Source organism: Hevea brasiliensis, chromosome 5, assembly GCF_030052815.1.
Source record: "Hevea brasiliensis isolate MT/VB/25A 57/8 chromosome 5, ASM3005281v1, whole genome shotgun sequence".
Taxonomy (NCBI): Eukaryota; Viridiplantae; Streptophyta; class Magnoliopsida; order Malpighiales; family Euphorbiaceae; genus Hevea; species Hevea brasiliensis.
The window spans coordinates 11,993,473-12,006,779 of NC_079497.1; the positions used below are offsets into that span (position 1 = coordinate 11,993,473).

A 13,307-nucleotide genomic window follows, 5' to 3' on the forward strand; every position below is an offset into this window, starting at 1 on the left:
TAATTTTATACAACATTTATTTTTATTATAAAAATATTATTTAACAATAATAATTAAAAAAATTTACTTTCACTTACAAAAAATTATTTTTTTTAGAGTGTGCAGGAATTTTAATCAATAGTAGTTTTTTTTTACAGTATTATAAAAATTTATATTATAGTAATTTTTATTATCAAATTGGTATTTAACATCAATAATTAAGAAAAATGTAATATGAATAATAAAAAAAATTAGCTCAAAGTAAAATTTACCTCAAAATTCGTAATGCCTTAATTTCTCTATAGGCAGAGAGAGAGAGAGAGAGAGAGAGAGAGAGAGAGAGAGAGAGAGAGAGAGAGAGAGAGAGAGAGAGAGATTAGAGTGTCATAAAAAATTATAGTACAATAATTTATAATATGGCATCAATAATTAAAAAAATACGTCAAAATGCATTGGAACTTACTTTCACTACAGGCTGAGAGAAAGATATATTGATAGAAAAACGGAGAGAGAGAGAGAGAGATGGAGATTAAAGTGTTACAAAAAATTACATAACAGTAATTTTTATTATAAAATTATTATTTAACAACAATAATAAAAAAAAATTAACTATTACGCTTACAAAGTATTATTTTCTTTTACAGTATCTGTGAATTTTGATAAACACTAGTTCTTTACAGTATTATAAATAATTATATTATACTAATTTTTCTTATAAAGTTAGTATTTAACATCAAAATTAAAAAAAATCTCAATATAAAAAATTACTTTAAACTTCACTGCACCTATAAGTTCTCTACACGTCGAGAGAGAGAGAGAGAGAGAGAGAGAGAGAGAGAGAGAGAGAGAGAGAGAGAGAGAGAGAGAGAGAGAGAGAGAGAGAGAGATATTAGAGGATCATAAAAAATTATACTATAACAATTTATATATAAATCAATAACTAAAATAATACGTCAAAATGCACTGCACTTTACTTTTTTTATAAGTTGGGAGAAAGAGATACTGACAAAGAGAGGAGGAGGGAGATATTAGAGTATTATAAAAAATTATATTGCAGTCATTTTTATTATAAAAATATTATTTAACAACAATAATAAAAAAAATATATACTATTACACTTATAAAAAATTATTTTCTTTATTAGAGTGTGTAAAAATTTAAATAAATAGTATTTTTATTAGAGTATTATAACAAATTATACTACAGTAATTATTATTACATCATTATTATTTAACATTAATAATAATAAAAAAAATTATCTCAAAATAAAATTACCTCAAAATTCAATGGACTTTAATTTGTCTATAAATAGAGAGAAAGACACAGAGATAGATAAAAAAATATATCAAATATTATTGGATAGAGATATTAGTATATAATATTTATATAGCATGAATAATAAAAAAATTAACTATAAATATATTTATTTACCTTTTATTTCTTCTATAATCAAAGAGATAGAAATATTGTTAGTATATAAAAAAAATATATCAAATATTATTAGATAGAGATATTAGTATATAATATTTATATAGCATGAATAATAAAAAAAATTAACTATAAATATATTTATTTACTTTTTGTTTCTTCTATAATCAAAGAGAAATAAGCAAATAAATGTTTACTAAATTTTCTACACAAAGTTGATCTATAGCAAAATTTTAGAGGGAAAGTAGAGTAGGGTTGAATTTTTTTTTTCTTAAGCTAGCTGATGGGTTGCTGAGGGACGTGAGGTTGGTATAAATAGTGGACTAAGACTCTATTATTATTCACATCCACCTGCATGACGAGACCCCTCCATCACAGGTCTGACTCCCCTGACGCCTCACGGGTTCTAACGCGACAGCTGGGACAAGAGTTGACGCGCAACTGGGTGCTTCCTTTGGTAGCGACTAGCTATCGCGTTTGACGACGTGGCAGCTAGACACTACCATGGGTAGCACTCAGCTGCTCAAAATATGTGGCAGGTAGACTCTATTATGGGTAGCACTCAACTGCCATTTTCATAAAATGAAACTTTTTTCGTAAAACGAGAGAATATATACAGTTGTCGTCAGCTAGACTCTACTATGGATAATACCCAACTGCAACTGTCATTTTATTTTTTTTTTTACATTTTAATCTAAAAAAAATTATTATTACAAGTTAATCCTTAGTCGCTACTCATAATTCAGCCTACCTATCTTCCTTCATGTCATAAAAAATATCTCATTTTGATAAATATTTTCCCTCCCACCTCTTTAGGTAATTTCCCCCATCACCTTCGCTTATTGCTTCCGCTTTTGGACTCAAAGGAAAAACCATGTGGGAGATGAGATTGTCGAGCACCCCACCTCCCTTCTCTTCATTTTTTTCTTCTTCTTGTTTCCCTCCATCAGCTTCTTGTTTCTCTTCATCTGCTTCCTCTTTAGAGACCAAGTTAGAGATGATATGTTTTAGCAATCCAGGAGTTGTGTCTTGGTGATGATCGTCTTTCTCATCATCATCGTCTTCCTCTTTGGGATGCAAAACACTCTCAGCTTCAATCACGCCATGGCTATCTTCCATTTCTTTTGTTGCTCTTGGCTTCTTTCTGCCTCATCGCACGCCGATTATAAGTAGTAAGGCCAGAGACAGGGCCGTGGGACAAACGTCTTTCCCCTGAAGAGGCTTTACTAGGGAACTGTGAATTTCCTACACTTATTTCGTAAATTTTCTCTGATGGAGCTTAAAGTGTCCAACAAACAGATGAAACATGTCACCTCGGTGTACGCTTCTGAGCGTAGATTATTATCATTTCAATAAAAGGTCGGTGGGAAATATATGTTTTTAATCAACCCGATATTTATGGATAATTTTCAAAAAATTGTCCTTAATTTTAGAGATTTGTAATAAAAAATGTTTCCACACTCAAATACATAATATAAAATCTTTTGATTTTTAAAAATTTACATGGTAAAATTTTTTTAATTTTTAATAATTTATTTATAAATAATATGTTCATATAAAAAATTTCTTTAACCATCCATTATGTATTTAACACTTTATTATTATATAGAATTAAATTTTTTTTATAATTATTCTATAAAATAAATAATAATCAATTATAATCAATTTTATTATTATCACATAAGGGAGAACGAACTATTCATATCACTAAATGAATTATTGAAAATTAAAAATATTTTACTATATAGAATTTTAAAATTCAATGATTTTCAAAGTTTAATTCAGAAATAATTCGGCTACAATCTCATGGATACCTATCGAAATTTATCCCAATACTTATCGACAGAATTTTGGGTTGGCTAAGCATTTGCAACTTGTTTCCTAATCACTTCTCTTGTGCTGCCATTGCTAATATCCTCATAATGGCCAATGGCAGAAGGATTCGTTGTTCCCTTTTCGCCATATGAAGAACCTCAATAGATATGTAACTGAGTACAGTTGCGCTGAGCTCAGATGATTTTGGATTTGTTTCGGATTGACTTGTTAATTAGACAGCCTAAAAATTAAGCTTGAAATTAGCTCCTTTAATACCAAGTCCAAGCTCTTTGTTCTCTCCATTTTGCTGCAATCTAAGACAATGCAAATTTTTATCTAAACCCCAATTTAAACAAAAAAATAAATAAAAGAAAAAAGCATTCAAAATAAAGCAAGAATGTAAAGGAAAAGAAATTCTAGATCCAGACCCATTGAAGCAAACCTTGGGTAAAAACACTGCAACCATAAATAGATTTAGTCCAGCTTGCTTCCAAAAAAAATATGTAATAAGATTTAACTCCATCTTTGTGTTTTAGATGGGTCACAATGGTGATCCATGCAGTACAAAGCGTTTGATGTTCCTTCATTTTGATGCTAAAATTGCCTGCATAAGGCATGGAGAGATTGTTGAAGGTGACTCAAGATCTGCAGCACTAGCAAGTAGGAGAGGACTAACGCATCAGGGTTCTTTGTATGTGCGTCGTGGACCCAAATAAGTTTCCAGTTTCCACTTGCCTATGTGAACTGCCCTGGTGCCACACTAGATGCCACCTCATCATATTTTGGAACAAGAAATAATTAGATACACCTGAAACAATACTCTTTAACTTGTATAAATGTGGACTCCACCTCCCATGATTCGTGGTGGGATCCACATGTGTGTGAGTGTAAAAAGCGCTAAATTTTTCTATACAGGGGTTATCTAATATTCTCTCATTTTGAACACATTGGATGGCCCACCTTCAACACGATGATGCAATAACAAATAAAATGAATGAAGTTCACATAGCATGATAGAAATTAGTGAAAAGTACAATAACTAGTCATGAAATTCTCAACATTAGAGCATGAACCATGCATCTCTGAAGTGATCCCTATCTCACGAACACATGCACAGACAATATAGCTCTATTGAAGCTAGATTTTACCATTTGCCCTTGCATCATTATAAATTAGTACAAGCAGTCAAACAAAAGGGGCATCAGCTATTTAGCTTTAATTTTCATGCTTGACCAACTTTAGAGGGGGGAAAACAATAAAGCTTTGAAGAATCAAGAACTAGCTCTTATTTTGAAGTAGAACAATCACACCATTTTGTCCAAAATTTTCCATAAGCCAAATATGGCAGTAGAGAATATACTGACTAGGGGATTACCATCAGATTGTCTGAAATTCACGAACTTCAAAATTGTAATGACACTATGGATCAATCTTAAGCCGTCTGTTTAACATCATTTCCTGCTCAACTTTCTTTTGTGCCTCCCTCCTCTCCTTACGTCTGGCATCCCTGGCAGCAGCATCAGCCTGGACTTTCTCTATTATAGTATTGAAACCAGGAATTGTCCTCTCCAATTTGTTGTAAACTTGGATGCTGAGAGTGTAGAAAATGCGGAATATTCTCTGAAGCACAGGAAGTTAACTATGCTAAGGCAGATCCAATAACAGTCAAAGAAAATCTCTAGTGGACCTTTTCAGTTATAATTACCAATGTCCTTTCCTATGTCAAGCAATCCTCACTAGAAATGGTATAAGGCGGTCTGCCTAAACTTCCAAGCACCAGCAAGAAAAAAGCGTAGATAAAAAAATTCGAAGTAAAAAACAAAACATTACCTTGACATCCTTGTTCCAATGCCTGATGTATGGAGGACCTGTTGTGTAGGTGCCAAGAGGCTCACGGTACCACTTTCCGCCAAATGTTATTTTATCCATTGCTTGCTCAACACTTAGAACCTCCCAAGGCCTTAAACCAGGGATAATTTTAGCCAATTGGAGCCTGACTCAAAAAAAAAAAAAAAAAAAAACCAAAATAGTGAAATAATTGAGATGGGCAGCACCAGTTATGCAACAATCCACATGAATAACATACATGAAATAGTTACTAAAGAGTCAACAACACAACCTTGCTCTTAACCAGTTTGACTATCAACAAAAGATGCAAGGAACTGTACCTGAGATCTTTTGGAATGTATTTGTTAGGCACATGGTCAGCTTCCAAAACAATAGTAAGCTCAGAACCACTTGCCCAAAGGAATAAGGCATGGCTGGGAATTCTAACTCCTGGCCATACACCATCATTAGCTTCCAAAACAGCTAAGTCACGTCTTTTGCTCTCTATAGCCTCTTGTTGCAACTGCTTATAGGTTTTCTTCTCATGTCCCTTGAGAGGAACCCAAGGAGGAATTCCTTTCTGGAGTTTGTGTAGAAAAGCTGTTGCTGCTGCAGCAAGTCTAACTGAGATAACCAAATCATATCCAAGAGTTAAGGCATTTGAAATACTAAGTTGACATCTTACAGAAATGAAAGACACGATAAACACTAGTTAATCTTGTAACTAATGCAGTCAACAAATTTAGGGCTTGGATTACTGCCTTCACACATAATAAAAATGTTGAATATGCATGCATGGTAGCCTAGTTCAGTTGCTGTGTTCTGATTAATTTGATAAAATGATGCTCGATAATCTTTCTTTCAATCTTCAAAATCTCAACATAAGTTTTCACAAAAGGAAGTTGACCTTTGATTCCCTGCATTTGAAGCTAGGCCATCATTGTCTATATTTTTCTTCCTACTAAATAACTGTAACCAAAAATTCCCTGATAATGTGAAGCATCAGATGGCAACATGGAGAAAATTAAATATAAATATTTATCCTAAGAATGTAATAAAAGTCTTTATTTTGAAATTTCTTCCCAATACATCCTAACCTTTAGCCTTTCCAGGACCATTTGCACTTCCAGAGACACCCTAGAGAAGAAGAAGGATTAAGTGATCCAATCTTTAGAATCATAACATATCATTTAGCACTTGTCTGTGTCTGTTGCTAGACAACTTGTGTGATTTTGAAGCATTAAGTTACAAATTCAAAAAACTAAAATAAATGGACGTTCAAAATCATATTCTTCAATTGCTTAAGTATAAAATAGACCATAATATACACAAAATTGAAACTGTACAGACCTTCCCAAGTGGCAATTGCGCGTTCCATGCCATAAATCATGTGTATGGGTGCCCATTCATCCATGTCATCACCCCATATGAAAGTGTCCTTATCAATTATACCAGCACCCCATGCAGTTTTAAGTTGTATTAGCTCCATTGGTCCTCGTGTCCGGCCCAAGCGATCCTTGTAGTAAAACCCTCCACTTTTCATGATAACTGCAATAATGAATTATAACATCAAAAGAGAAGCAACATAGCAATAAGACAGGTAAACTGGTCATAAAACAGAAGTATTGTTCGGAGGAATCACATGAAATAGAGAATAATGCCTTTAAACACCACACAAACTTCTACAATTAGCTGATATTTTTCCCTTTGCGATTGATATCGACCATAAGCTTTTCTGAGGCAATCAATTCAGTCAAAAGTTCCAAACTATTTGGAAATGTCCTCACAACTTCAGTACAAATCACATATACGGAAAACAGCATTAAGAGTAAATCCTAACAGACATCCCTTCCATTAGCATACAAGAAGTTGATCACAAGTTTCATAGTGCAAACTTACAGTCATAGTATCGCTTCTCCAGCCGCTTGTAGCCAATAGCTTGAGCAACATCAATTGGTCGGCTAGATGGGTAGGGCCTCTGTCTAAACCCCCAAAGCCCAAAAAAGAACTGCCTTGCAAAATCCCAAAACTTATCGTCACTCTCTTGCTTCGTATGTATCGCCTTTCTCGGCATAGGCCGTCCGTCCGGCCCAATGACGTGAGGCACTGCTTGCCACATCTTCCTGTCCTCCCACCGGTAGGGAAGCTGGTTGGCTTTCAGCTCCATTTCGTTCATCTTATCGGCAATTTCCTCAGCTCGGGCCAAAAACTTAACCACCGGATTGGACGTAAACTCCTCCCACCATTTCTCATTTTCTTTGATTTCTTCTTCAGTTGGGTTTTCTTTTTTCTCTAAAAATGGGTGTTCGTTGAGGATCTTCTCAACTTCAGGAGCGTGACGGTAGTCGGGTTGGTTTTCGTCCTCCCAGAAGTACTGGTCCAGCATTTGCTGCCAGTAACCCGGCTGTTTGGACTCTGGTTCGGGTTTCTTGGGTTTGTTAAATGGATTTGACACGCCAATAGAAGCGAAGTTAGTGGTGTGACAGGATTTAGTGGATAGAGAGCGGATAAACGGAAGAAGGTTGATAGGAGGAAGTGGGTTCGGGGGCTTATTGAACCAGTTGTCGAAGAAATTGAAATTGATAGATGCCATTTGTACAAGATTGAAAGATTAGGGTACAAGGTTTTGGTCCTGGCTAAGAACAACAGAACCTGGATGTTGAAGACATACGGAGAAGATAGAGCGAGTGTGTGCGAAGACTGCAGAAGTTAGTAACTGGTCAGTCAGGGCCTTTAAATGGGCCGTAGAGAGTTTGAACTGTCAACTATTAAAGGCCTTTTTAGCTTCAAATGCTTCGGCCCAAAGGTTTTGCTAGTTGGATTTTTTTTTTTAATAATTTACTATTAAGTCTATGTAGAGTTCATAAATTAATTCCTAATTTATTTTCGGGCAACGATTCCGTTAATAAATTATTATATTGAATTTAAAATAAATTAATTTTTAAAATTTTATTAATTAATAAAATAGTTTATATATTTAAATTTTATATTTCAATGATTATATAAAATAATTAAATTATTTAAATATAAAATTTAAATATATTAATAATTTTGTTAATTATTTCAAATTAAAAAGTAATTAATTTACAGTTAAATTGGACGATTGTCACCAATTGTTAGTAAAATTTAAATATAAAAATAAAATTATTAATTAAAAATAAGGATTTAAATTTTCCGAATGAATATACCAGTCCCATAAAAAATATAATTGATTGATAATTTAATTTAATTGTAAATTATCCTTTGTCATTTAATTAGTTGGGAAAATCTAAATAAACTAATTTTTTTAATTAAACGTAATACAAAAAGTGAAGATTATTTGTGGTCAAATACTGGAAAAATATTTTCTGGGGTAGCTAAATTTAGTTTTATATAGAAAAAAATTTAATATTTTTAAATATATATTAAAATAATAAATATTTTAATTTTATATAAATTATATGATAGATATTTAATTTTAAAAAAATTAAACTTATAATTTTCCTTAAAAAAAAGGAAATTAAACTTATTTCTAATAATTTAGATTATTATTGAATATAATGTGAAAACAATAGTAATTAGCTAATTATTCACTTGATTCGAGACTTTGAAACTTTTGTGCAGCTGAAGCTGAACAGTTGGTTTAACCACCCATTCCTTTTGAGCTCATGTGTGGCCTCGTTAACTGTAATATATATATATATATATATATATATATATATATATATATATATATATATATATATATATATATTTATTTATACACACACTTCACTCAGATTTTTGAATATCTCATGAATTAAATCATTAAATTTAATTATGAAGTTGTTTTAATCAGTTCAACTATAAAACTCATTTAAGGAAAGAAAAAAAAAATTTATTTAAAGATAAATAATTTTAGTGAAATTATCAAATATAACAATACTTAAAATTATACACTATAAATATGAATATAATTTTATAATTATATCAATTAATAATATTTATATAATTACATAATTGATTGACTATAACTATTTATTATCTATATCATATATAAAGAGATCAAATAATTTATGGAAGTATATTATTCTCCCTAATTAATATGATATATTATTCTCTCATATCAACTCTAATTTGAGCGCAAAAAAGTTTTTACTCGAAACACTCAGTAAATGTCTGAGCCATTTTTAAAAGAATTATTTTAAAAAAAATAAAAAACAACCATGATTGTATAAAAATTTGGTTAAATTCTTTTTTTAATGGATAATTCATTTCAAACAAAATTAACAAGATTCAAATTCAATTTATTCAAATTATTTAAGTTTAAACACAATTTGATTAGAATTAAATTAAAATTTCTATTACTACTAAAATTTCATTTAAGCATTTGTTTGATTTAAATGGCCTTCTGACATTATAATTACATTATAATTAATCATGTAAATAAAATTTTAATATTTCTTAAAAATTTAAAGCTCTTGAGTTGAGTTTCTCTGAAATATCTAAACTTTGTAGGTAGTTGCACAATTTCTGCTTTGGATAAAGCTATTCCAAGTTCATAACGTCTCTAATATTGTAATGCAATTGATTGACTCTTCATGATCAGCTAAAACCCAACAAAATTGGATTTGTAACTTTGAAAACATTGTCTCAATATCAATGTCAACACTGTCTAGTTGAAAAAAATTTTAATATCCTTATATCAACATTTAATTCTTTAGTCTTCCAAATTTGTAATTTTAAATTAATTAATTATATATATATATATATATATAGTAACTAATTTCTTAAACAAATTAATAAATGCATCGCTCAGTCACACTAATTTATCTATTTCTAAATTATCTTTTTTTAATTTATCAAATTTAACACATTTTTATTGATAATTATTTTATCTTCTTTGTGAGATCAAAAAAGAAAATATTTATAATCAAGAACTTTTAACTATTTATACATATGTATAATAATTTAAAATAAAATAAATATTTAAAAAAAATATATTGGCTAGACCTCTATTAGAATTTTAGATTTCACTGTCTTGTTGTGTCACACCTTACCCCTCTGTAAGGCATAACATAATCCTGTAGAATACCTAATGAACTACCGAACTTTACCTACGGAAAACTCATTAAGTACCCTACAAGGGATTTTAAAACAATTTTCTTACTTTTGATAAGTGGTGAGCATTTTCTAATAAGTACTTAAAACATTTAGTTAAAATTAAAACTAGTTAATATTCTTGGCCCATTTTATTTTTACGTAAATTTTATAAAAATTTTGACAGAATTCTCTCTGTATTTTGAGAAAACAGTTCTTCAAATACCTGTAAAAAGCACTTCTAAAAATGTTTTCTCAACAACTACTTCAATTTTTCAATCATTCAATCAATTTCTCAAGTTCAAAATTCAATAATCCTCAAAATACTAGCAATACATTTCATTTAAATTAAATAAAATAGTTCCACTCATATTTCATTAAAGACAAAACAATTTATATACATCCTTACAAATTTACATCAAAAGAAACACAAACTAAACTTTATTAGAAACTTCATACAAATTTTGTACAAGCTGCTCAAGACTCATTTACATGTCCATACATTTATATGCAATACATACATCAAAAGAAATATTTACAATTAGGGTATAAATTATACCCGATGACTTCAAGCTGATAGCTCCTCACACCTCAGCAGCTCAGTCTACTGCTCCTCTAGTCTCTATATCTGCGACAGCAATAAAAGCCATCGCTGAGTACTAGGATTCAGTGATGCACAACATATTAAAATAATCTTTATGCAGAACTTAAAATCACATTTATTCAAAAATTTGACTGAATATGAGAATTAAAAACAAAACATGGGTTATGAGATTTTAATGCAAACCAAGTTCGTTTCGAAGTATCAAAACACATTTCATAAAACCCACAGTTAGATCATGCCATTCGAAACAAATAGAATCTCAATAGCCAGAGGCTAAAGAGAAATCACATCACAAGGCTAGCTAGCTCAAATATATGGATATCCATTCACATCCTCTTCTACTGGCACACCTCAACACTTCTCTAGAGAATGAATCAAAATTTGAAACTAATTACCCCCACTAGTCGTGCTAGTGAGGTGTTCAAATATATGGTCATGACACTGTGGTTTCAAAACTTATCTTAACAATTTGCTAAACATTGTCATTTCAAATATACACAGTAACTTTCACAATTTAAATCAAATATCATAAGAATGCCATAATCCAATATTTCACATTATTCAAAACATATGCAAAAGATGATTATAAAAAGTATACGTTGTGCACAAACCTCAAGCGAGTCGTCTCTTGGCCTTGACTCGGTTCCTCGAGTTCTTTCCCGGTATTCTTTTCAATTGAAACACACAATTTCATAGTATTTCAGTACCATAACTTGGCATAAATCCAAAAATAAATTTAACTTCACTTTTACCTAGCTGTAACGTGCTAAATTCGACGTTCTTGAAATTTTGTGTTTCGGATTACTATTCACTGCACTTTTCAAGTCAAATTATTGACTTTCTAAGGCTTAATAGGTATGGGAATTCCAACTTTACCCACATACCACATTTTGGTCACCAAACTTGTTGGTTTTGGTCATTTTCTCAAAACTTAGGTCTTTTAGGCAAAATTGCCAAATTTTCAATTTTTGTGTCCCTAATTGTACTGTTTCATTGGTCAATTTACTGTTGGAATTTGGTAAAATTTTCTTCATAGAAAATGTTCTTTATTGTCTTAAATTTATTCTCCTTTTTGAATCACCCCAATTGGAGTTTTGTAGCTCAAGTTATAAGCAAATTATATTTACTGTTCATGCTGCAGAATTTTATTCTGGCAGATTATTGATTCCAAATTCGTTCAGCAATTTGATCAAGTTAGGTCCATAATTTGGTCTAACTTTCTTCATATGAAATGTTCTACTATGCCTTAGGTTTCCATCGGTTCAAGAATCACCTAAATCCGAGTTTTCTAGAGAGAGTTATAGCCATTGAAACTTTACTGTTCATATGGCAATCGGCAGTTCTGCAGATTCAGGTTACCAACTTTGCTCAGTAATTTGATTGGGTTAATTGCATAATTTGGGTTAGTGTTCTTCGTGAAAGTTTTAAGTCTATATCTTACCTAACCACTGGTAAAATTTCAGGTCATTTTGACCTGCCTAACTCGAGTTATGACCAAATAAACAAACACTGTTTATTTGGTCAGGTTGTGCAGGGCAGCCTGCGATTTCTCAACTTCGGTCACTTTGTTCACTAGGTTTTAGTCACTTTTTGGGCAGGCTTCCCAAATAAAAATTGTGTCATTTAGTGCTTATTTTCATCCCTAATTGGTCCCATATTCATTGGACTTATAAATTTTCATTTTTGGTCCCTCAAAGGAAATTTTGGTCATGCTGCCAGCACATGACCTTATCCAATCAGAATTGGCTTTTAATTCCAACACTTCTAACACACCTCATTTGGTCACAAATGACCATTTTTCACTTTACATTAGGTCAAATATATTATTTACCAATTTCTCATAATTTTGCCTCCCAAACCCTAGGTCCAAACCCTAACTTTCATATCTTACTCACTTGTTGAATTCTAAATGCATTTTTAGTACTCATACCCTCACTTACACTTAACCACTTCATTATTTGTATCAAAATTACCCATTTCAACATTAGTTTGCTGTTGGCCAAAATTCTTAGGGTTCTAGATAGGCATGATTTTGCACGTTTTCATGTATTTCTAACCACTTGCATCTTACTTCTATACTTATAATTCAATCAAAATTAAAGAAGAGAGCTTACCTCAAATGGAGCTTTCCAACTTCTTGATTCTTCAAGCTTCTTTCAATTTTTCTCTTTCCAATCTTCTTAACAAGACTCAACTACAAGTTTTAATTAAGAAACTTATAAATTTTATGGCTCAAATCTTGGGTTTAAGAAGCTTTTAGTGAGCTTCAATGGAGGAGGTTAAGAAAATGAGAGAGATGAGAGAGGAGATGAGAGTTGACGGAAATGAAAAAAAAGAAACCAATTTTTTTTTTTGTTTTTATTTTGTCTTTTAATTATTAAGATTTATCCCCAAATTTTTAATTATTTAAATATTAGGTTTATTGCATCATGCATGATGTCATGCATGATGTAATAACCTTTTTCCAACCCCTTTTTTTTTTCTTTCTTCTTTTTTTTTTATTTTTTCTATTAGTTCTTTAATTTAATTCTCGATTCCGAAATTTTCTTTTCTCTGATTTTATTTGACAGTTAGGTCAGGAGTCAACTCTCGGGAT

At 31.1% G+C, this 13,307-nt stretch overlaps 1 protein-coding gene across 2 annotated transcripts; it reads right to left on the reverse strand.

Moving 5' to 3' along the window:
* Nucleotides 1-3,665: 3,665 nt before the first annotated feature.
* Nucleotides 3,666-7,748, reverse strand: LOC110640671 (protein TIC 56, chloroplastic). Of its 2 annotated transcripts, none has more exons than XM_058146999.1 (6): nt 6,949-7,748; nt 6,400-6,597; nt 5,391-5,673; nt 5,053-5,215; nt 4,598-4,842; nt 3,666-3,982 (listed from the first exon to the last, which is right to left on the reverse strand). In XM_058146999.1, exons 1-5 carry the CDS (start codon nt 7,640-7,642, stop codon nt 4,642-4,644), a joined length of 1,539 nt encoding a protein of 512 aa, XP_058002982.1. In that variant the 5' UTR covers nt 7,643-7,748; the 3' UTR covers nt 3,666-3,982; nt 4,598-4,641. The 2 variants fall into 2 exon arrangements, with proteins under 2 accessions (XP_058002982.1, XP_058002983.1); XM_058147000.1 differs by having other exon boundaries at nt 3,666-3,993.
* Between the last annotated feature and the right edge of the window lie 5,559 nt (nt 7,749-13,307).

Coding starts and splice junctions, on each gene's coding strand:
- LOC110640671 (XM_058146999.1), bottom strand. CDS start 7,642: ATGGCATCTATCAATTTCAATTTCTTCGACAACTGGTTCAATAAGCCC. Junction 6,598..6,948: donor GGAGAAGCGATACTATGACT/GTAAGTTTGCAC, acceptor TCATTATTGCAG/TTATCATGAAAAGTGGAGGG. Junction 5,674..6,399: donor CGCAATTGCCACTTGGGAAG/GTCTGTACAGTT, acceptor TGGTTATCTCAG/TTAGACTTGCTGCAGCAGCA.